We start from the raw sequence: 25950 nt of genomic DNA, 5'->3' as shown, positions 1-25950 counted from the left end.
CGCTGTTCTGTGTTTTGGAAGTGTGGGAGCAATTTCCTATCATGTTTCCATTTAATAAGGGAGCTCTGGGCACTAAGCAGACAAAATATCACCAGCAGGCTTGTTGGAGCAGTTTGCACCAGCTTCCTTAACAACCTGCCCCCCTGCCTCCATGAAAGAGCAGTGCCAAAAAGGCACATTCTGCCCCATAGCTAGTGGGCTACATGACTATTTTCAGCTGCTGTTAAATCATTTGCTATCCTCTATAAAAATAATTGAGAACTACAGCAGAAAAGTCAATGGCTCTAAAATGGCCAGGCTGATAGAAAACAGAGATTCTACAGGAAACATCATCCTGTAGTCTCCAACCTGATTAAATGCAGTCATTTTCACTGTGAGGACGCAGAACATGAATATTTCCTATCATGTAAAAAGCTCCTTAAAAATAAAATTGCTAGGTCCATCTCTTCACTACAACCTTTCCTCTTTACTATTTCTTATATATTGGAGTCAAACAATTAGCCCCTCAGTTTTCAGTGCCGTAGCAGCAAGTTTCTCCTGTTGATGGTAGACAACAGGGGCTTTGAAGCATTTTCCTGGTTTGTTTTTATATAACTCAAGCCATTTCTGCTCTGGATTTGTTTCTCTTTATCCCAATGAAGTTTCCACAGGGTTGCATTATATTAATTGAAAGGTGATATTTTTCATTGCAGCAATGGCACTTCCAGCATACAACACTACATCCGTAAGATTTTTTCATCAACAGTAGTGTAGCTTCTTCTAAGGCTCTTAAAAAAAAAAAAAAAAGGTGCACTAACCATCTTCAAAGAGCAAGCCAGTTCTAATGTTCTCCCAGGGAAAACAGAAATGAAGTGCATAGCATTATCTGCTGGATCTTTAATTATTAGTTAATTACTAATATGCTCTAAAAACTGCACTCTGTTGGACAATTTCAGATGACTGCTTTTGTTATCTTAACTTTTTATTCCCAGCACTGCAGTGTTTTTATTGGGATGCTAAGAGAGTAAGCAGGTTGTAACAGGTGCGTATAACTGGAGCTACCTCAGTGTTACAGACAAAATCCAGTGGGACGCAGAGGAGAGTCTGTAGAAGAAGAACGGAGGTGGGAGTCAGAAGAGGGCTGGGGAGAGTCACTTGTGCCTCAAGTGCTGCTGGCAAAGCCAGGGAGGATGGGTCAGTGAATGGTGCTTTACTGGGCTGTTGGGACTCAGGACTTAATACCAGTCCCTCGTTGTCTCTTCCAATGCACAGCATTGTTTCATTTTGTTTTAAAATCCAACTTGAGGGAATAGGGTTTTATTTATCTCCTTATTTCCTGAGTCAAGTACACAGGCAAGTCTCCAAAGTTCAACTAAGAGCAATACACAAGGTGTAAGTAGTACCTGGAAGCAGAAATAGCACATATGACCACACAGAATTTTACTCTCCACTACTGGTAAAGACTTCTCAAATATTTTCTTCAAAAAGAAAACTTCTAAAAGCTCATTAAAGAACTTGCTGTATAAACCACATTTTTTCTTAACTGCTTCAATTGTGGACCCACAGAAAATAAACAACACAAAACACTTTTTCGAAAAAGCTGAAGACCTTTTAAAACCATCTGGCATATCAGACTTGCATTACGTCAGGCTGCTTAATCATCTTCTTCAGTAGAGATGCAGCTGTAGAGCTTCACAAGTGATACCAGGTTAAGTTGGGGGAAAAAAGGACATTGGTCTAAGTGCAGAGGGTTACCACTTTTGTTCATCAACTTCTTCTCTCCTACTCACCTCCAAAAAAAAGCCAATTAACTGTGTCAGAACAGCTTTTATAATGCACAAGAGCAGGGCTTCAGGGACAGGCAGAGACAGAAGGACATGTGGTTTTAAATTTTCCTGAGGGTCCAAGAGATGAGAGGACTTGTGTTACCAGGAATGGCTCACTAAGTCGAGGCGATAATGAAGTAATTGGGACCAACTGCAAACTATGCTCAGCACAATCTGCAGTAACAGAACCTGCTTTTACAAATTAGAACCACTAACTACTAAAGCAAACAATATCAGCAGTGAGAACAGAGTGACACAACCAAGTTATTAAAAAAAATAAACAAAAGCTTTGGGATTTGTGGAAATGGCTTGGATGTGTTCTCCTGTACTAACATGTTTCAACAATGAAAAATGCAGTCTATGCCATTTTGTAGTGCTCTGCTGATTTTTTTAATAAATAAAGTTGCCTTCAATTGTCCATCATACTTTGCTCCATTTACTCCAGGTGGTAATGGGGAGAGGACAAGTCAAGCTAATGACATAATCTGAGCTGCTGAGGTGAGAAGGGGTTGCAGAGCTGCAGCTGAGAGCACAATTTTTAAGGGACATGATATGGATGTCACACAGACACAGTCAATGCAACAAGGGAGTGAAAAATTATACTCTGAAAACTAGGGCTAGGAAGGAGGGAGTAGATTGCAGGATGAATTGAGTAGCTGCTTTTGAATAAAACGTTCTGAGCAGCACATAGTTCTTCAGCATTAGTAGTGGCATAGAAGCGGTGGTTCTCAGCAGGCCTGCTGAGGGGGGCAATGAGCTAATGCAGGGGCTTTTACATCTCCAGGCCTTGTGTCTTAGCCCTCTGCCTCCTCATCCAGAATTAAATTTTACCTTGTTCTCCCTTGGTTTTAAACTGTAGCCAAGAAAAAGAAGTCTAAATAACTCATTCTTTTGACTATTCTCAAAAAAAACAGCAGGGGGAGATGATTTTTTTTTTCATTTAAAGGGTTGAGTTTTGCCCAATGAATTCCTATATAATAGGAATAGTGTTGGATATTGAGATCAAACTGGCTATCAAGTATGAGAGACTAGTGACTAGCACTGCAGGAGAGAGCATTAAACTAAGTAACAATCTGTGCTTTAGTGACACTAATGCTAGAAAATCTCTCACTTAAACCAGACTAATAGAGTACCCTTAGGGTGGTGGAAGGCTGGCACTCCTATAAGCAAACCTGGCAGGCTTTAGAACTGTATGTTCACTAGTTTTGGAGACCAAAATGGAGGCACATTAAAAAAATAATAATTTTAAAAATCACGCAACACTAAAAGATGTCTCCTCAGTGGTGTACATGCTTTTTATTAACAATGTGATAACAAGACATTAGTTACAAACATTTGATGTTGAGGTGACCTATATCACACAAGGTTTTTGTCAACTCACCTGCTGGCTTCTGGATCTGAACATTGCTGGGGGAGGAGACAGTCTGAGGGGTGGGCCAGAACCTCAGATACTACATGGGGATTTTGGCTTTAAGGTGTGACTGAAACATACACTTTCCTGATCTCTGTACCACAAAGAATCTTTATCTTGGCTCTGCTCAGTCTGCCAGCAGACCTACTGAAAGTAGGTGATATGACCTGCTCTGTATTAACTCTGTCTGCTCCCCTGGACTGTTAGTTGCTTTCCACTCTGTAGCCCTAAGAGGACTAGCAAAAACCTATACATGTTACTAAGATCTTGATGCAAACATGCTGGAGAGCATCTGAGTTGGAAAGAAGTAATTTTTCTTCCAAACTTCTCCTTTTGTTTCATTTAACAGATAGTAAATTATGCAAGGTAGAATAGTGATCTGTAAAATTTTTAATTTATGATTATAGATTCCAGAGTTTCTTAACCAACGACCAAGAAATTATACTGCTCTGCTGTCCTGAGCTTAGAAACAGAGTCGCCCCCAATAAGAAAAACATAGTTAATTGTTATTTTTACTGCCCACACTGTGCTAGGTAGGTGCGCTACTGTGCAAAACATGGTAACAAGTGACACGGAGCAGCAGCCTATAGTCTGGAGCTGCCTCATAATGGCAATCAGTGACGCATCATGAAATTCTGGCATTTGAGGAAGCCCTTTCGCCTTAGCAAATACAAAAAACATACCGAAGGATCTACTTAATTGCTAAACAAAGGCATCTTCAGTAACAAGTGGAGTCTGGGAAAACTTAGTGACATGTCAGAGAACACAAGTTAAATTCTTAAAAAAAATATGAGTCCGAGTGGATTTCTGATTCAAACAGATTTAGGAGATTTTTCTTTCACTATCTTACAGAAGCCTAGTGGTGATCACAGACTAATAGCACTTATCTTCATTGCATACTTGGAGATACACTGCAGTCATTTAGCAAGTTGCTTACCAGCAGAGTCCTGCATTTAGGACTCTACTGTCATAAGAAAAGTAACTTAAATCACTGCAGTTACCTTGCAAAAATCTCATCAGGCCTAAGATTCAAGATATGTGTATGTGTATTTCACACACCGAGCTCAGAATAATGATGCATTTCATATTTGTTCTTTTCTGCAATTAGTAGAAAAGTTTTCTATTGTTAATAGCTGTTTTATCTGAACTTGCAAATGTAACAGTCAGCAGATTTATTGGGGCTCACAAAACAGAGCAGGAAGAAGAACACAGATTAATGCTAATGTTTCAGAAGGCTTTTAAAGAGCTATTATTGCTGCTATGTTGCAGTCAACGCTTTTTTAAATTACCTTATTACATCCATGTTGTTGAAAACACTTTTTGTGTTTCATCAAACGTTTCTGAACTTACATTTCCAAGGCTGGGCCTTGGAAGAGAGGAGATCTTTAGATATTTCAATCTAGATCAAACTTGAGGACCCAGACTCAGTTAGCAACAAGCAGTCCAGCTGATCTGATCACAGCACACGTTTAAAATACATGTAGTGTAGCACTGGCCACATTCATCCCTGGTGAAAAAACACCTAAGGCTAGTGAGTGCAGTGTGACTTAGGCAGGTTGGCACATTGCATCCTCCGTTCCCACAGTCCCGTACCGTATTGCTCAAAGTGCTCTGCTGCAAACATGCCAGTGTAAACACAGGAGAGCTTGTCACTGCAACCGTGCACTTGTAGTTAATCCAAGAAAATTTTCAAATAATTTAAGCAAGTGTTATCTTACAGATTAAGAAAAACCAAAACATTAACATATATAATTATTAAATAAGTGGAGAAAAAGATGAAAAATAATCAGAAATTCAAATACAGGAACACAAAAAGTGGCAGAATATTAGACTATTTCTCTGCCTCTAAATTCACTCATGACTTGAACAGGATGGATTCTCTTCTTTGCAGAACCTTTTCTGACAGCTGCATAGATTTCTTCTGGTTTCTCTCTTTTAATTAGGGGCTTCTTCTCCGGAGCCTTCATTCTCCACATCACAACAGGATGTCGTGGGCCAGTAGGACTCTGAATCCTGATAATCTTTGTGGATGCAATATAGGACATCTTCACTGTCTGCACCACAGCATTCATTAAATTTTTGGCAGCCTGAATTAGTGAAGTGACGCTATCCAACTGTAATAAGAAACAGAAACATTAGCCTAGGAAGCCAGTCTGCTTTTAATCACAATATGCTGAGGAATAAACAATGGTTAAAAGTAAAACTAACACACCAAACCCTAATTTACTTGTTTTTTTTTCCCTTGGTGTGTTTGATAATTATATTCATGTTCCACTGCTCAGACTTAAAGTGATATACAGAAATTATTGTTGGTGGACTATAAACGATTATGTAGATAATGTTTGTTCTTTTATTTTTTTTTAAATTGTGAATTCATGATGCTTGTCTGCAGGGTCTCACTGCAATTACTACTGCCAGGTAATGAAACCACCTCAAAGAAAAGCTATGACAATGTGACCCATTACTTCCTTTGTATCAGTACTAAGCAAAGTCTCCAGCTGCTCCTGTCGCATTCCAGGCTCCCACACAGGCTCCTGAGCAATGCTGGCATCCTGTGAAATGGCTGCTGTTGTCAGAGCTGCTGAACCCAGTCTCAGCAGCCAAGATTTTTAAGGGTAATTAAGAGTGGGATAGAACACAGCCATTGCAGTGACTGTGTGGCATCTCAAATGCGTAACAAACTAATCTCTCCCCATTACCTACTACCATCTCCAACAGCATACTGCGTAGGTATACAAGCATTAAAGCCTAGGCGTTTTCCATCAGTACTCAGGGAAATAGGAAATAACTCAAACTGAAAAAACGAGTAACTAGAACAAAAATGACAGCTTTAACAAGCAAGTTGTCTCTGCCATACTGCTCTGTGGCGTAACACAAGGAAACTCAGTGGTTGCACTGCTCCCTTCACAGGTTTGAAGCCTGCGTCCTGAAAGCAGAGTGCTGGGGACACTGCACTGCCTTAGTCTCCTCCCCAGCTCCAAGGGCTATATTGGGCAGTGGCTGCCTGACTTAGCAACACCGCACTGTGCAAATGGTAAACATGATTCTATGATGTGTGTTGAGTAGACGTGTTTTATTCTGTGTTAACCCCCACAGTGAATCTTAATCTCAGACTCTAGACACAAATCTGGTCCAATGTGCCCCAGAAAGAGGCTTCAAGCAGGTTGTATGCAGAACAGAGTTACTCTTCTGAGAGGGAGAGCCTGTCTTGGGGCTGTGGCTTGATAAAACCAAGAAAAGCACAAGTTATTTGACAAAAGGCCAGCAATGGCAAAAGTACGGATGCCTGACATTGGCCATCAGTGCTACTTCAGCCCTTAGAAATGACAAAAGGCTTTTTCTCATTTCTCGTGTTCTCAGGACACAGAAGAGGGGGCTGGGAGTGTGTGCATATGGGGCTGTACTTGTATCTTGTGGTCTTAAAATGCAAGAGCAGAGAACTGCTGTATATGTTTACTATAGCTATGTTAGGCATTTTACATCACTCTGGGCACTTCGGAGGGTACCGCCACACAGCCAGTGCAAACAGGAAAAAATTATACTGGTTTAGGCAAAATGTTAACAATTTTATTTTTGGTCATATGCAAAACTTTTTTTTTTTTGACAGTCAGATAAATTGTGCCATATTTCATTTTGAGCACAGTGCTTTTCCTACCATTGAATTTCTTTTGGTTGTCTTTGCTTGAAATAAAGGCTGTCCTCCTCCTTCAGATTAAGGTACCTCTGCTGTTGTCATAGTGCACTGAAAAACTGCTAGGGACAAATCTTGGTGACCTAAATTAGTAGCTTTTTATCTTCAAAGAGAGTACACTCCTATGTAATTACAAGGCTGACAATTTCAATTTGGAAAGGAATCTCCACTCTAAATACTTTTAAGAAATCCCTGCTTTACATATTTAATAGCATTTAGTAGTTAATAATTATTATTTTTTAGAAATATTTGTTATTATAATTATTATTGAAATAAATTCTGAGCCACCTGCTGTTTTGATATTGTCCCTAAAGCAGGGGAGTGCTAAAGGTTAAACTTGCATCAGTGTGCCAGCACAAGAACAGTGTTGATTTTAGGACCATATAAAAACTTCAAATGCAAGATCTACTTTCTAGAGAGTGTGTGTGTGTGTGTGTGTGCCAAGGTGTGTGTAGGCAGGCATGGAATGTCAGTGTGCACATACACTATGTGCTCAAAGCACATTGTTCAGGGCTATTTGTCACAATGAAAATCACAGTAGTATTACTCCATAGAACTGGAGCCTACATTTCAATTTCTCAGCATTTTCTTTGTTGAAACGTTTGTCTTCTGTAAGAGCAATGAAGTCAGTTCTCTAAAAAGGCCATCGGTTTTAGTAGGAGAATGAGCTCCAGCTTTGTCATCCAGCCTAACCATGCAGTCTTCTGCAATATGCAGATTTGCAAACTGATTTGTTAGTAAAGGGTCCAGATCTTCTCCCCTTTGTCACCTCAAATGAATTGATCAGGTGAGAGGAGTGTTCTATTGTCTGTCTACATGTTGATTGTGTAACACTTAGTACACATACACACAAATTCAAACAAGGCAATAATAAAAACACAGCTAAGGGGCTGGATTTAGTTGCATTTTGGCAACACTTCTGAACTGGCAGAAAACCCTTTGGTTAATATCACATTTACTGCTTCTCCCTGGAAGTGCCAAAAAACGCTTACCAGTTCCCCTACCGCCCGCCCACTCCCTGAAAGTTGAAGGCAGACATATGTGTGATGGGAAACTGAAATTATCTCTATACACCAAGAAAAGGTGTAAAATTCACCAGATGGCCTCTAAAGTTCATTCTTTGCTGCAGCATGTCAGCTTTTTAGAAAGGACTTCCAGTTTATAATAGTCATGTAATCTTTGCATGGCAGTATTTTAACCTAAGATGGAACGTGTATTTGGGGTCTGTGATTTATAAACTTCAGGGAAACAGGCTGCCTGGCCACTCTGCTGGGTTTAACAGTAAAATGTAGTTTTTGTGATACATTTTGAAGTTCAGACCACATAGTGACCTCCAAGCATAAAGCTCTTCTGAAATGCTGCTTTTAATCCAAGCATTTTATAAACCTCTAGGCTCTCAGCAAGGTGTTCTGCTCAGAGGCCTTGTCATTACACACCTGACACATCTTCAGCCTCCACCATATTGCTTTTTCTAGGGAGGCTGACTAATGTTCATCTATAAGTTTTCTTTCCTGTTAACCAGAAAATTAATTGTACACAGGCACTTTCCTAGAACAGCTGACAACCCTGACAGCCCCCGCCAATGGTCAATATTGGTGGCATCATACAGTCTCACTTTTCTAGCACTGGCTGTGTAGTAACACCACTATGAAGCTGCTCTGCATCAGAGGAGGCAAAAGAAAATATAGTTTTGTTTCTATGGCAGAAGGTATATGGGCTTAAGGGGCAGGTTTTTTTTTCCTGAAGCTTCTCAGTGGCTTCAGTGTCTGTAATCCTCCCACTCTTTAGCAGCTGCCTGGAGTTAGAGCCACGCTAGGAGGATGGGCAGCAAGCTGGGCCAGGGGTCAGGGGCAGGTTTGTGACTGCTGCTGGGGGGGCAGGCAGAAATAAATCTCTTTGCAGGAGAGCTTTTAGAAGAAACTGGTAGGATAGATGATTGTCCCCAAACTTCATCCAGTTTTTATTGTGATTCTAGTTTATACCATGAAGTATGGGTAATGAACTGGAATCCTTTCAGGAGAGCATTACAAGTTATTTGCCTTTCCTCTCCTGTGGAAGCTGAACAGTTACCACCTCATTCTGGCATCTGTAGCTCCTTCCACACAGTGGCTGTGGAACAGTTCACAGCTCCTTCAGCACACCACTGTGGTCAGGAAAACTGTACTTGTATTTCTTAAACTATAATCATACATCTACTAAAAACGAATAATAAACATAATGGGTCAAAATGTGAATGTTGATGGGGTAATTACAATGTGGTATATTAGCCTCACAGTTTGACAGCAGCTCTGGGGAGTGACATCCATCAAGTACATTTTAAGTCCTAAAAATCCAAAGACTGAATTACATATAAACTCAAATGTACAGCTGTAGCAAGCTGGAGTGGCTGAACTCCCCTGCCCCTGCCATGCCAGAGGAACTGCACCTCCACTGTATTATTTAAGCTCTATGAAAGATGCCCTGAGATACAAACAGGCTTATAGAAACAGGTGTCTAAAACAAACTTAAAAGAGCTGCTATGTGGTTCCCTGCAGAAAAGCAGACAAGCTGTGTACCACTAAGGGTGTTTAAACTGAGGGGTTTGCTGCGGTTACCATGGGGATGGGGAGAGGGGGCAATGTATGTCAGGATGGGCAGCAATTGCCATTAATTTTACTTTGCTCTTGGCATCTCTGAATAGGCAATGAAATAGAGGGTGACTTACTGAATGTGGCCCTTTAGGCTGTCCAGTTGTCTGCAGTGTCTTAGTGTCCATGTTCCCCCTCAGTTTTCTCTGTATATCTCATGTTAGTCTTACTTCTATACAGAAAATGGGGGTGGGGAGGGAGATGTATTTCTTAACTGAATTCAAAATTGTGGAGCAGCTTTTAGAAGACGTTCTTGCACAGGTACTACAGTCAGTAAGAATCAGCCCATAGATTTTTCTTTCTTTTTGTCTCTAGAGAGCAGCTGTTCTTATACTTCACTGCCAGTAACGTTATAGAGTTTGGTGTAAATCTACTGATCTTCTATAAATCTAACTTATTCAAGGACTGTCTTTACTTGGATGCTTTTATCTCAGATATTTAGCAGAGTCTTCAAGGTCTCCTAACATATCTAGGAAAACTGATGAAATGAAACTTGGCATAAATGAAGGACTGATAAAATCTTTATTGAGCATTTAAGGTCATTTTGTTTAGAGAGATTTATCTGCAAGCTCTTCAATTTCTAGCAAGTTGTACATAAAGATTCGGTAGCAAACCAAACAACAAACCAACTCCAAACTAAAAGATGGCTTATTTTTGTGTGATTCCCACTTTTGCTCTTTCAACACTTGCTGTGGAGACACAACATTCCAGCCTCCACATTTCAGGGGTCTGACTGTGTCAGTTAAGCTGGTATTTCATGGAAGGACTTAGGAAAAGCATCCCTTTCCATATCTGTCCTCATTTAAAGATGTCGCCTGTCCTGTGAGCATTAGTACTTTGTTTCCATTGCAAAAGGAATACAGAATTTTTCTCTAACCACTGCAACTTCATATTGTGGTGAAACACAGAAAATATGGACCCGTACTTAAAAAAAAAATAAAATTCCAATCACCTAATCCCCACCACCAGCAGAAACCAGGCTGGCAGCGCTCCTGCCAAAATTGGCTCTCGCCTCCAGCCCCTGCATTCTTCTTCTGGAATGAGTCCTGTGTGCACGTAAGCAAACTCTCCAGTGAATAACAAAGCTGAAGAAAAGAGAGTTCACAAAAAATGAATTCTGAAACTTTATTTTTTAATTTGTTTACATGCTTTGTATTGTTCACATTTTTGTAAAATAGTGTCATGACTTGGCAATAGTAGCATTTCATTACTATAAGAAGTTTAGCCACCTAATAACTGCTATATGGTCAGTTCTTTTTATTTAATATTTAGAATGATTAAGAGAATCATGACTGTGACAGAGAAAAGAAATGCTTGCATTGCCATATGTCAGTAGGAGTTGTTTCTGTAGCAGTTAAAACAAATACAGAATTTCTTTATTCTCAAAGCATGTAAATAAGTCACTCTCCTGCTCATGTTCTTTGTGTAGATTTGCAGATGCTGTCTCTTTGACATAAAGAAGAGGCAGACAGTTCCCTTCTGGAATAAAGCTGTAAGAGACAATACTGACAAAACATTTCTTGATACGAAATGTGCAAGTCTGCTAGAACCCCAGATGTGATACTCTGGATACGTCTGTGAGCTTTTTTTTTGTTTTAACAGGGAATTGAAGTTTTACTGTTTGAGCACATATTTATCAATTAGCTGTTTACAATCTCTCAAGTCCTAGTTACAGTTCAATCAGACTTTCAGTTTTTCGTACAGGTGAAAACTAAGAATTTGATATAAAATAATACACAGTTCTTTAATCAGTGTTTAAAGTCTGAACATAAGATTCTCTGGAAACAATATCAGTTATTAAAAATCTCTCTCTATTGAACCTCGAAGTTTAAATACATTACTAGAAGCAAATTTTCTTTTTTACACTATAATGAGAGACTAAGACTGGATTTTTATTTCTTTGACATCTACTTCTGAAAATAACATGGATTCTACATTTCTAAGAGTAGTGAGCTTCTGAGTAGTGCAGCATTTAAGGTAAGGAGCACCTACTACATTGTGCTTTTCATTCATCCCACTTTTTTGCTATGTGTAACGATTTGCTGTTGTGCGTTATTTTATGGTTCTTTCACTAAGATTGCTATATAAAATAAAGTGATTTAATCTCTTCAATGTAGCAGAACAACCCAAACAGGTAAATTATTGAGTTACATCCTTTACATCCTGACCATTGAAGACACTGTGTTCTTCCTTGGCCTGGCCAGGATGGAGGAGACGACTAGAAGAGGTGCACTGCTGGATCTCATCCTCACTAACAAGGAGGGTCTGGCTGAAGCAGTAAAGGTCAAGGGCTGCCTTGGTTGCAGCGACCATGAAATGGTGACGTTCAGGATCTTGTGTGGCAGGAAGAGAACTGCTAGCAGAATTGCAACCCTGGACTTCAGCAGGGCAAACTTTGGCCTTTTCAGGCAATTGCTACGGGAAATCCCATGGGCAAGACTGCTTGAAGGTAAAGGGGCCCAGACTAGTTGGTTAGTGCTCAGGGACTGTTTCTAACGGGCACAAGATCAGAGCATCCCGACACGTAGGAAGTCAAGGAAGAGAGCCAGGAGACCTGCACGGTTAAACAGGGAGCTGCTGGGTAAGCTCAAGTGGAAGAGAAGAGTTTACAGATCATGGAAGGAGGGGCTGGCCACCTGGGGAGACTATAAGGCTGTTGTCAGAGGGTGTAGGGAGGCAACTATTCTGTTGGTTGTCTATGTCTGTCTGTCTAGTAATTACATTATGCACACCAAGGGTATTTGGGATTGGTTCTGCGCTTTAGCCATTTTTCAGGTGGGAAAATTGAATCTAATGAACTAAATAACTAACCAGAATCTGCTTCAGGCTGTATAAAAATTCACAGAACTGAAATTAAGTCCTATAATTAGACCAGGCCCTGTGTCCAAGTTAAATGATAAACAGCTTACATAAGTACTGTAAAAGTGTTCCCTAAAACACCATAATGGCACATATGCCATGACAGGCGGTTAGTTCAGTCCCTCCCTCGCTCCCTCCTGCTTTCACTTGCAGGAGTCCTTGAGAAAAAGAGAGTGTTAATACAAATCCTTTCCTTGCTGTTTCCGTCAGCTTAGTTTGTGAGGAAAAGGTGTGCTTGTTGCAATAATCTTTTACATGCACTGAGGCTCAGAACTAAAATACATGTTGGTTTTGCTAATTAGTAAAGTAATTATTATTACAAAAAAGTTAGCTGTCTTGTAGTGCACATTAGTTGTAAACATCTTGTTGGTTTAAATTAGTTTTTCTTCGTAGATGGATTTTAGAAGGCAATAGCAACGGAGCTGTCTGTAAGTAATTAACAGGAAAAAAATGTCCCCTTTTACTTGCAAAGGCTGGGAGTTTTCTAAACATGCACGTACCAACATAAACTAGGCAAAAGCAGTGAAAGATGTAGTATTACTACATAAAAAAATACAAACCACCAAACAGTGAAACATTTATGTCAACTCTCAGTGGAAAACAAACAAACAAACTCCTTAGTAGTTTACATCAACTTGTAGCAAATCAGTGATTTATTATTTTTCAGAATCAAATACCAATAAAAGAAGCAGTATTAGGGTAGTGTAAAGTCCTGCAAGTAGCCTTCCACCATTAGTTCAAACAAACAGAACTGCAATATTATAGTGCAAGCAACTCGTAATGTAACTTTTGGCTCTAACTTGGGAAGTGAAATAGACATTTAATTCCAGCCTTGAAGCATGAAGTTAGTATTAAAGCACTGATGTTTGGCACAAAAGTGGACTTATGTCACTGTTACAGTCAGTCTTCTTCTTGAGATACCAACAGGATAAATCAAATGAGACATTTTCAGGAAAACCAGTGTGAAACAGCCTCTAGTGCACAGGTGAGGCTGGCTAACCTGAGAGATCTCTTCTGTGCCCAGTTCTGTGACATTGTAACTCCAAGAACTGGCTCTTCCAGATTCCTCTTTCCTTTTCAAGGCCAAAAAGCTTTATCTCCCTTGCCAAGTACAATATAAAATGAAATACAAGATGATAACGACTATAAATAGCACAAAACGGAATTGCCTGGCAGAAGTCAGAGAGTGCAGTGCTCACATATATGTTTATTTCTGCCCTGTGAAATTCTATTTATTTAAAGCCACCATTGGGGGGTGGGGGGAAGGAAGCTGTCCATGTGTCAATGTGCAAGCCTATCATTGTGCAGTACTTGTAAATGAATTAGCTGATTATCTCCATAAATTAATGCAATTACTGTCAATCTGCATTCTGCAAATGTTACCCCATTATTTTGTGCCTGAAGAGACACAAAATAATTCTAAATAACAGAAGGAATTGCCTATTTCCTGTTTAATCACACCTAGTGAAGAGTTAATCCTCACCATTTCTCCAGTTTACAAATGGGCAGTGCTAGCAGCATTATTTAAAAATCTACATATTTTATGGGAGCATGAAAGACTAAACACTGATCAAAGAATTTTTAATGAATGAAAAAAACATAACCACAGTGAATGAAGAATTAGAAGCTAATGATTCATGCATCTGTTTCTGCCTGTGACCCTTTATAATCCAAGCGGCTGTGAGCATTGCTGTGCCACTGACTAGAATGAAGGTGCTGGAGCTCAGGCCTATTTCACCTATACCACTGATACGGTAGGGGTATTCATTTTAGGTAAGAAACATGCAGGGGAGGTTGTCAGCGTTACAGGGAAAACAAGGGCACAGGGAACACGGATGAAAACACTGAAGATAATGCGATATAGAGAAGGAATGACTGTGAGCTGTGTTTGTGGATCACAACAGACTTTTTCACACACACGATGCTGTTTGTTGTTACGGGAATAAGTCCTGAATTGATGCTGGCAGTCAGTAGCACCTCCCTCAGTACAGGCTTCTAGAAGTGAGAACCCATTGTCCTGCTGACAGAAATCCAGGTGCTCTTAGCCCGTGGCATTGCTGACTGCTAGTGTTAAAGGTTCATCTGTAATGCCATTTTATTGCAACTTTCTCCTCCACAGCTTCATCTAGAAGAAGATACGGGTAAGACAGATGTTGTGACTTAGCTCTATTTCAAAAGGACGGTTCCCTCTTTTACAGCTCTACAAATATACATAGAATACAGCTACATTCTCCGCTCTTCATGCCTCTGTTACTTCCTCTGACTTGGGTCTTCAGGCTTCAATAGAGGATTTCGCCTGGGAAAAAAACCCCTCAGAATTCTTTGCAGCCTATTTAAATCCAAATCCTTGTGCACAGTTGTTACTGTTGGAGAAGTGTGGAGTGCATAAAGTGCCATGTTACACAGTACAACTGCTTTCCTGTGTGGATCTGTGGTCTGTCACCAGCTTTTGTGTAACCATTCTCACTTCGTACAGCCAAGCCGACTTGCCATGTGCATGTGGAGATGTGTGGTTTCTCACAGGAGAGCAGCTTTCCTCCTCAGCTCTTGGTTTGCATCTCCCTGTCCCAGCTTGTGAGAAGACAGGAGACAACAGAAGGGAACTGCGAGGAGCCAACAACAAAGAGCTGAGGGATAACCGAGAATCAGGTACTTCAGTCACACGTGGACACAGGTACAGGCAGAGAAAACACAAGGGAAACAGTGAAAGCAAAAAGTGGAGCGATCTCTAAGTATACTTCCTAATGCCCATAGTAGATCTTCACTTTTCAGAGGAAAGATAAAGATTTCAGATCTTTGACACTCATGAATTTTTCACTTACTACAAAATGAATATTACTACCTGCAAGGGCGTACCCTCTTTTTTTTCTTAATCACGCCTGATATATTTTTCTAATTCTCATTCTTTATTAGCATGAACTAATAAATGAGAGAAGATCAGGACTGAGGAGAATATAATCCTATTCTGGCTGCAGTTTTGCCTCTTTGGAAAAATAATTTTGCTATTGATTTTTATGTGAACAAAATCTGAAGATTTAGTAGTGTTGCATAAACCAAAAAAAACCAACCCTTTTGGCTAGAAGAGTGAAATTCAGATGCCTGAGAAGATACCTGACAGATAATCATGGCACAGATGTTCTGTCTGCATATTTTGACATATTCTGTCCACATAAAAAAACACAAGAGTTTTTTCTTTATTGTGATCCCACATCTGCAGGGTGTGTGCGCATGTGTGAGAGAGAGAGAACGTCTGTGCTTTCTTATGCAGAACTTCGTTTTGTCACTTTTTCCAAGGCGAGCCAACCTACATGATCAAATTCCAAAGCCTCCACTGGACCTTCAAAGCCACAATCTGATCCAGCTTTAAAAAAAAAAAAAATCAGCCATTGTGTATTAGTGAATTTCTCTCCCTCTCTGCTTATCTCTTGATCCATACAATGTACCTGTAATTGACATATTCACTAGAGTTGAAGCCAAACCCAAATAGTTAATTTACATATAAATTAGGACAAGCCTTATAGGAAAGCCATCAATTTGGTCTGGTTGCATTTTCATGTAACTACAATTTTAATTGAAAAGAAACAGTTTAGCACAGTCATTAATGCCCTCCCCTTCCCAATAACTGATGTGCAGACCAGTAAGACTTTTTTTTTTTTGACCACTGGTATGCACCAAGTGTGTCTCCACTGACTTTAAAAGGCTTTCCTTGACAGTGCACATCTCTTGGGGCACTGGCTGGCAGTTTTTCTCTTTTTATAGGCCTAACTGTATCACTCATAAATCTAAAAAAAAAATACAGTAATTTCTGGAGCATTTTCCAAGACTGCTTTAACATTATAACAACCACTGTTACTAGCATCTCACTCCACAAACACTTCCAAAACTGTCCAGGATGAGGCATGTTCTGAATTTCCACTGAGTCCAAGCTGAGCACCTGTTTAAGTGTGTTTATTGAAGTGGGACTGAGTTAAGCATTTATTTGAACAAGTATAATTGCTTTCCTGGAGTTTCTGGATGTACACAATATAAGTCCTCGTCTGCCTTCCTCGAAAACGAGATTAAGGTCATCCTTCTGGGATTAATGAACGAAGTTTGGGCTTTCAATTTTTAGAACTTTTTAACATACTAGTTAGGTCACCTCAGATTTCCAAATTTTACAGAGACACAAGAAAGCCAAAGACAAGGAATTAATCTCTATCAGCTCACAAAAAATCACAGACTGATAGAGGAAAAAAAAGTCCCAAATGAGAGGCTCCAGAGAGGAAAAGACAGAGACAGCCCCAATTCTTGTTGGTTCCAAAGTGTGTGGCCAGCAGCCTGTCTCTCAGTTATCATTTGAATAGCCAATAAAAATACCCTACAAATGTTGCAAATCTCACATCAGCAGTAGAGGGTTCATTCTGATGAGTTTATAAACCATATAAAATGTACCAATAGTTTTACTGACGTATATATTCCAGACTACGTGAATGTGAAGCTACCACAAAGAGGAAAGTATTTAAGTTGTAAGAATGCATAGCAGGAATGCTTTTTTGTACCATTTAGCGGATTCTGTGTCTTGAAATCATAATCCCTTATGCTACAGGTAAAAACACTGATAATTGAAGAATATGTGAAGGCATTATATGAATGCTTGTGAATGGATGCTGATGACAAGTGTGTCAAGTTACACAAAATCATAAACAATACCTATGCCATGGTTAGTGATAATTGGCTGTAACTGAGCTAAGGCTCTTAAGTTAATGCAAAAATTAAGAAATTTACTCAAGAATCCAGTCACCTTGGTCTTAATTTTCTTTATTTCTGTAGGGATGTAGAAGGTAGTCCATCATTTCCTTCTGCACTGGAAGTACATTTCTGGGGATTTCCATAGATGTAAGTAAATAAACCACTGTCTTAAAATGGGTTACAGTTCTTAAAACGAAATTACTCCAGAAAAACAGTGAAGAACATTATGTTCTGAGAATTTAGAAAAAACGCTACAAGTGATCACTGTTCTTTTTAAGCCACCAGTCTTATACTTCATTGACTTAGATTTGCTGTGCTAAGCGAGTGTAAAAAACAGCGGGGAATAAAACGAGATTTGGGACTATACTGGAACATCTCACAAGCACAGGAAGGCATAACTCAAATTTAGGATTTATTTTGATTAACAGTGTAATTTATACCATTTTTTACTTACAGCAGACATGATGAGCTCTCCACCTAGATTCTGTATTTCCGCTTTAACTTGACTGCAGATTTTGAGCTGATGGGAGTACAGCTTGATCTGTTCTAGGTAAGCCAACAAGTCCTGTTTGCATGACTGATCTGGACACTGAAGAGTGATAAAAAAATAATTAATAAAGCAATTGCTAATTCAAAACTTTGTCTTAGGCATCAGGTTAATACTTAGCTGAGTATTCCAACTGTACATGAGTGTAGCCTTGCTTTTCACTGCAGCTGTAGAAGCTCAGAATAACCCTAAACTTCTCCATATTCACATTTTATTTAACGCTGCTGGGATTGCCTTAGCAATATTTCTGAAGAAATTAATGTATGGAATAATTACTTTCCCTTCAATTCCTAAGAGGTTATGATTTCTTTTTCAGTAGATACCTCCACTTATGTGAGTAAACATAAAGACTGATGTTAACATTTATATGAAATGATGATCTTACAATATGATTTTTTTGGTGTGTGTTCCATCAAGAGTTTATTCAATAATATATCTTCCACACCAGATTTAAAAGCAGGATAAAGTACTTGAAAAAATTGAAGCCCAATGCCTTATAGCATACCCCAATCAACCATAAACAGATGTTAGAAAGTAATGTTCTCTGCAGAGGATATTCCATAAGGGATCCTCTGCATATTGCTCAGAAGCATCTGATAGAAGCAACACTTGCTTACTAGTGAAACCAAACACTAGGCTGCAACAGGATGACAATTAATAAATTCTTGAGTTTAACGATCCCAGAGGTAAAACTGACGGTTACTGGTATACTGCCTCACATTCGGATCCTGGCAAATAACGAGAGGTTCTTTCCCCACACATGCTGAAGGTAGTGGAGTGTTAAGCAGAGCTTTTTGTAAGACAAGCAGCAGAACTGACTCGCATCCAAAAGATGCAGTGGTCTTTTACCTAAAACAAATAATATCCACAGAAACCTCAAAGTGATTTGGTAAGTTATGCAGTCATTAACACACAGTAAAACCAACATTCACAATCGAAGTGAAAAAGCTACTGTCACAGCAGTGGCACAAAAGATCAAGACAAACAATTCTGCAGGGAATTCTGGCTGTAAACAATTATTGTTCTTGCATTACTTTGATTCCATTCCTTTGCTAACAAAGTACTAGCATTTCTCTAGAGTTTGAATGTGTCTTCGTGGCGATTAATACTGGGTATAATCACACACAGACCCTCTACTATAAATATAAATGTATATATAATTTATTGCAACTATTTGTTAACTGTAAGCTTTTAGGTAAGATAATCCTGTTTTCTTTCCAATGCATCTGCTTTAATTGTATTTATCAGCTAATCATTTTAAAGGATGCCTTTAAGCACATGAGCCAGCTTCAAAGTCCAGAGACTACCTGGTTCTGTAGAAAGAGAGGTTTCATACTGAACATTTTATTGCCTTGATGTATTGTTCCTGACTGAGAAACCGCTGTATACGGAGGAGTCAGTGGCAGCTCCCACCAATACTGCTGATGAGGCCACCTGCGTACCTGCCTTTATCTCGGGCTGCAGAAAGAAGTTCTTGTGTGAACATGCTGTTTGGCTGTGATGAGTTGTTTCCTTACAAGAAAATTCTGTGATAGCCTGAATGACCGATAAAGGGGGAATCTCTTCTACAGCCAGGGCTCGTCCCACAAGCTGTGCACGGATCGGAGGCCAGTTTGATACTACACCACCTGGGGTTCCCACCATTGAAAGGGAGGTAAGATTATCGATGCTATTCTTTCTGTACAGTGTTAGCTCTGACAAACAGCATTTTAAATGAGACTTCACAGAGTCTGAGTGCTGTTCTTACTGGGATCATAATGGACCAGCACCTCCTGGTGCAAAACAACTGGAACACTGAGGAGGCTTTTAATAAAGATCTCAATCTACAGCACATTCCATTAAACCCAGCATGTACTAACTACCTTAATTATCTTAGGGCTTCCAGGTCACAAAATTGACAATGAATTTGGAACAATCTCCTTTTAAACTAAATTTGTTATCAATATACTTGTGATTAATTTGCCTACATTTATGTTGATACTGTACTGTGATTATTTTCACAGTTTTTAACTCAGAGTCGTTCCTAAGGGCTGTGAGTATGGAGAGGGATTTACAACAATCTGAAATGAACTATGTATCAGAAACGCATCACAAATGAAGTTTCGGGGTGTCTGTGTGGGCTTTGGTTTGGTTTGTTTGGTTGTTTTCCCTCCTAACAGTAAAACCTGTATGAATGATGTAATTCCGCTGTTCTCAGTTTCTAATCTGAAATTACAGTGTGAGTATGAAACAAAGAAATTCATTTGAAAAAGTTTTATGAACAGGAAAAGATATGACAATGATTCTTCATCATGCAGTGACTGCTTATTTTGGGTTCTTGCTCAAGTGTGAAGGTAGATGGAGGAAACAGCAAGGATTTTGCTGTTCTTCCTTGCATGTAGCTTTGAATGCTGAAAATGCAATCATACATTACTGCAGTCCTGTTAATTGCAATGGCAGAGTAATAGTTGAGTCATGGGACAACTGTGAAGAGTAAAGTGATGTGGCCTAATTAAATGACAGTGTCAGAAGTAACAAATACTTCTAGAGGAAGCTTGATAGCAAGTGGTGAAAAACTGTCAAAAAGTATGTCAGGAAGAATGCAAGGACCTCAGTCTTGAGAACTGGTACAATGTAGAGCTATCTATTTTCACATTTGAAGCAAATCACACAAATCCATTTTTACCTGAAATAAAAATTCCATGTAATTTAGGTGGTAGGCATCAGGTAAATCACATCAACAAAAAGTATTAATGCTGCTGATAAAGGCATTTGTAAAACTTCCCAAGAATTCATGTCCCAGTCTGGGAGCCAAATTCTTGAAGGGTTCAGCCTGGGCCACATTCACAGCACACCTATTCGCTAGCCCAGAGGAATGTAAAGTTTCTTTTACTTTAGGACCCAAAGAAAGGAGGGCTTAGGAAATCTGGCAGAATAACAAAATAACAGAAAAGGATTTATTGGTCTTTACAAGTACCTTGCAGAGTAAAGAGAGCCACAGTGAGAAAAGGCCCTGTAAATTATAGGAATATTTGGCACAAGTAAAAAAGTTTAAAGAAAAGATTTCTAGCCATCAGAAGAATGCATCTTTGTAATAGCAGGAGTAAAGGCAAGATTCTTTTTTTCCTAAGTGTGGTACATGTCTAGAAATTATTTTAAGTTGTGTTCACCACAGAGGCACTGGAAGGGCTGCTTCAGTTCATCTTTTTTTTTCTTTTTTCTTTTTTTTTTTTAAACTGTATGTGCTCATTTGCTTAAAACATGAAAGTACATCTAAAATACAATCAACACCTATAACTGACTATTGTATTTTATATACATACAAGATGCCACAGGTAATAAATACCAGGGGTCACATTTCCCAGCAGCTATTATACAAGGGTACATATGAGTCATCAGCACTAATGATTCATGGCTACTTTTTCATCACACTAATTTGTTCAGGTTTCTTGTCCGGCATCACTGTAATAATACAGAGAAAGGAAAATCTTAGGAAAGAACTATTCCAGCGAGACTAGCTTCCTTATTCTAAAAAGAGCAAGAGATTGCCGTACTCATCTTGGTCCCTTACTCATCTTTGGCTTCACTACCATATCAGTTTCTGCAACAGATTAATGACAGTTATGGCTCTGAATTTTTATTTGTAATTGATAAAAATCTGGAAAGGAGCCATTCATTCTCCAGTGCTCTTGAAAAGAGAGATGTGCTGGAAGAATGTATGTCAAGATCAGTAACAGGGACTCAAGACACTTTACGTAGTTTTTACACAAATCAGATCACAACTGTATAGATCGATAATAGAAATTCTTGTTAATCTGGAATTCAGAGACACATATGACACAAAACACTAACAAGGCAGTTTCTGCTTTATAGATACTAGAAAAGCAAGTGTGTATGTGAAAATCAGAAGTGAGGGAAGGAAAGACACTGACTATACCATGCTACCCCAGACCTAAAAGGCAGTCACAAAGACTAGGAACAGAAATGCTTTACATAATTTCAAGGACGGCAAAGCCGTGTTACTGAGACCTAGCAGCTGTCCAGACCAGTAGGACCTCTGCAGGACTTTGTGCCAGTGCAGCTTTCCTCTGTTCACACAGCTGAGTCATCTCACACAGCTCAAGTAGTTTCTGGGGGATTTACCCAAGAAAGTCAAGAATGGACTACACTAAACATGCAAAATGTTGTGTTCATGCCTTAAAAGAGGCACTTCAACATACACAGAGATATACATGCATGTACATAGGTATATGTACATATACAGCTGTAATGTATGTACACGTACATTTATGTGTATTTCTAACTATATATTTCTATATATTTCTAATTATATGGCCACACATATGACTGAGACAGGATCTATGTATCCATTGCTTCAGAAACAGATCTAAAAATGTCACAAGTACTTTAGTTAGTGACCTTCTCAGGTGTTGCTGGTTCTGTGGACAGATTAATCTGTGACAGAGTTTAATCTATTACTGCATAAACAACCTACCTGATTGGCAATCAGCCGTGCCAGGACATCCATCCTTGATCCTGATTCTGAAATCATTTTTGCTGCATTAATTACATCAGATGTGTTCTTCAGTGGTCCTCTACCCCTTCAAAAGAAACAACCTTATTACATTATTCAAAAACTAAGAATATATCATATCCATGCAAATCAGGCACAGAAGAACTCAACTGAACAACTAATCCGTACAGAAGCAGCATTTATTAAATCCCCGCCTCCCCAACTGCTTTGTTTTCATGTCCCATGTATTTTTATTGTTTGGCATCAGCTGGATGCAGAAGTACCAGAAAGATGTCACACATTTTTTTTTTTATACTGCAGGCACAACCCATGCCAAGTCCTCAGGATATGGGTTTTAAAAGACTACTTCTGCTGTTTGTTTTTCCAGTGATTCTGTGGAATTCTTTTCCCTTCCAGGAATTTTTCTAGTAAATACATTCAAACAAAGTTCAGCACAGTGACGTACTCTGAGACACATTATGGATATCTGAGGTGGTGTGGGGGTTTGGTTTGTTTGGTTTTTAATTAATTGGTGCACAAGCATGGCTGGAAAACATGAGCAGGGCTGCAATTAAAACTAACAAATGCAACATAAAATACAGATATACAATTCTGAAAGTACTTGTGAAATAATTTCAAAAATTATTCAAAGGACAATCTTCCATTTAGGAAAACTGTGAAGTTCTTATGAACAGTTTCTCAAGAAGCCAACCTTTTAGAAAACAATACAACAAAACCCAAGAAACCTCATTACATGAAAAAATCTTTCTAGAACCTAAGAAATAAAATATGAATATTTAAGGTAATACAGCCATTACTGTTCTTCACATTCTCTTGTGCTTCGGCTTCTTCAATGCCTCAATACTTCAGCTAAGCTCAAATCAACACTTACTTAATCATATAATACTTCACACATGCAAAAAGTGAACAACCCCACTAAATGCAACTTTGCAATTCAGCCTCTGACTATGTAAACACTTAATGCCTGAAGCCCTCATGTCAGTTTACAAGTTCTGCAATGGAACAAAGGAAGTGGACAACATGGAAAAAAATGACTGTACGTCTTTGTCCCAATGAGCAGTCAATACAGTTCCATGTTTAAACAAGGCAAACCATTCTGGTAAAAAAACAAACAAACAAACAAACCTCCAATTTTTTTGACATCTGAAGATACACTGACCAAGTATTTTGGTGGTGAAGCTGTTCAACTGAACTAGCAATTGTACCTGTGCAAGTCCCTCAGAGGATGTGGCTAATAGTATAGCAATTTTAACCAATAAAGATATTTCAGACACATGAAAAGAAAGTATTTCTTTCCACCACAAATACGGCCACCGCCAGAGGCATTACAGGAACACTCAGCAATGAGGACTGACGATTTCTGCTCCACTTGCCACCTAATTGCACCAGTTCTTCTCAACTACACTCTTTAAGAAAAAGGGGGAAGGATGCCGATGAGCCATAAACCACAGCTAAGTCATGAAATAAAGGCTTACAAATAGTGTTTAAGAATGACTCACGCTTCTATTAAGAAGGCCAAACCCACACTCAACATTTACAGATGCGATGGCTGAAGCAGTTCATTTATGTAAGTAGAAGTGTAGCCAGATAAGAAAAGGATGCGAAAGGTACAAGGTAAATTACCTTAAACTCTGTATTAAATAGTATTTTGTAGTTACAAATACCTTTTTTGAGTAAAGGAATTTAAGACTTACAAAAATACCTGGATTATATGGACCCAGGATAGGTCAGTGAAGTTCCAGGCAACATGAACACAGTACATATATTCACTATTCTGTAATTCTGGAAATGAAAATGAGTGTAAGACAGAAGCTCATAGCCCCTCTTATTTTTTTGCCTTCCTGCACCAGCAATGTATCAGGTCTGCATCTCCCTCGAAGAGGAATAAGGAGAGGGGATCCAAAAGCACAGGCTTTTTTCCAGCAAGAGTGGGCTGGTATATAGGAAAGAAATATACCTTATAAATGAGCATTACATGGGCTGATCTGACTAAGACTGGTTTTTGCTGGCTTGGTATCTTTGAGTGTGCAGAGACTTCACAGATCCTGTTGACGTTCTGAGTGCTGCCCTTCAGCATCTCTTGGTAGAGATGCTGGCAGAGCCATCGACTTCATTTTGCCTGTGAGTTCCAAACAGTGTCTGCTCAGAGCCAGCAGATCCTATCAATTCATAAACAAATTGGAAGCATGCAAAATATAACAGAGGTAAGTAACAGTCAACATGATTTTTTGAGGATAATTATTGTCAGATCAATGTAGAATAAGCTTTTATGGCCTCTGGAAAGATTAGAAGTTATAAATACTGTGAATCTTCGGATAGGCTTCTGAAAATTTCTCCTGTTGCATTTTCATAAATTACCTAAACAATATAAATGCAAGGTAGATGCAAAACTGGTGGAAGAGCATACTCCAAGACAGACTGGGCTGCTGTCACAATGGGGGGAAAAATAGAGGAAGGAACCTGGTTTTGCTGGGATCTGCCTTGGCTTCTGTGCTGCTCAGTTCTTTATGACTTGAATGAAGGAAAAAAGAAAATGCTTAATGAACTTAAACTTGATACTGATGTGGAAGGGCAAAGAAATAGGCTGGGAGGCCAGATGTGTAATTAAGAATTCTCTTGAGAGAAGTATGGAAGAAAAGGTAGATACAATTTAAAATGAAGATGTGCACTCAGGAAAATGAAATGCACAGATACAAGTGGAGGGTCAGTCCCTACACAACAAGACAGTAAGTAGAAATAAGAAGTTTCAGAGGAACAAAAATCCATCAGAAATCAACACTTGCAAGCTGCAGAAGAAAAGGCAATGGGAAAACAGTAAACACAGGAGAAGTAACACTTTCCTCTTTTTTTTACAGAAACGAGGTCTCTGTAGAATTCCTGGAAAGACGTAATGTTTAATTTAGAAAACAGAAGACGAAGTGCCAATGGAATGAATAGGTTTGGGTTTGCTTCCTAAAGCTTCAGCTTATGATGGTGGAATAAGCAGTAAGGCTCTAAAAAATCTTGACACGGGAATTCCTCTTCAACTGCAGTCACCGGGTTGTGTGGCACCAAGAGGATTACATGGGACTTACACACTCATATGGTGGACATGGTCTATCAACAATGACACGCATGTCTTATCTAGAAGGCATCTGTTCAGTCAAAGCAGGTTTTTACAGCAGGTTTTTTTACACTGATAAAAGTTTATAGCAGTCTTTCTTTTTCTGCTCTGGGGCAGCTTCTACTACCTAGATACTTCATTATTGATGTCACGTTGGTAATTTTCTTATCTAGGTCATCCTTCTCTTCCCAGATCCCTTACGCTTTCACCAGTTTTACTAAATAAATAAAGCTATTATTTAAATGACTTTGCTCAGCAAAGAACCTACTCATTTATTTTTGTTGCTCTTCCTGTATTTTGCCACCCAAGAACAAAACAGAGCAATCGAAAATTTTCTCAGCACTTAGCAGACAATACAGAAGCAGATTTTTCAAAGGCCTTTTGTATTTACCGGTTTCAATTCTGATAGTGATGTCCATGATTCTCTGAATTTCACAAAAACTGTGATCACTTGTTGTGATCTCTGAAGAAAATCTGAGTCTCCTGGTAGTTCCACAGAACAAGAGAAGCCTCTAGGGTACACTGTGGTTCATCCCCAGTGCAAGGCCTGTGCAATGACCCTCACTGGCGGCTGGCATGGGGCCACAGCACCCAGGGCCTGGACTGTCAGGCTGCACCAGCCCTTAGGCCCCTCCGGACAGTGTCTGTTCCCAGCCTCTGCAGACC

The 25950-nt window shown here is 39.2% G+C and overlaps 1 protein-coding gene across 1 annotated transcript in view; it reads right to left on the bottom strand.

The window, feature by feature from the left end:
- Positions 1-5042: 5042 nt before the first annotated feature.
- The window catches only part of CTNNA3 (catenin alpha 3), a gene marked incomplete at both ends in the record, with an annotated part of 466214 nt that continues 445306 nt past the window's right edge, over positions 5043-25950 (bottom strand). Inside the window, 3 exons of the mRNA XM_080347591.1 lie at positions 5043-5330; positions 17576-17710; positions 22143-22248. Coding sequence (XP_080203717.1) covers positions 5043-5330; positions 17576-17710; positions 22143-22248 — 529 coding nt within the window. The remainder of the gene's footprint in view (positions 5331-17575; positions 17711-22142; positions 22249-25950) is intronic.

The sequence above is a fragment of the Nesoenas mayeri genome (assembly GCF_963082525.1).
Source record: "Nesoenas mayeri genome assembly, chromosome: 7".
Taxonomy (NCBI): domain Eukaryota; kingdom Metazoa; phylum Chordata; class Aves; order Columbiformes; family Columbidae; genus Nesoenas; species Nesoenas mayeri.
The sequence above is the reverse complement of the archived record's forward strand: the minus strand, read 5'-3'. Positions and strand labels throughout refer to the sequence as shown.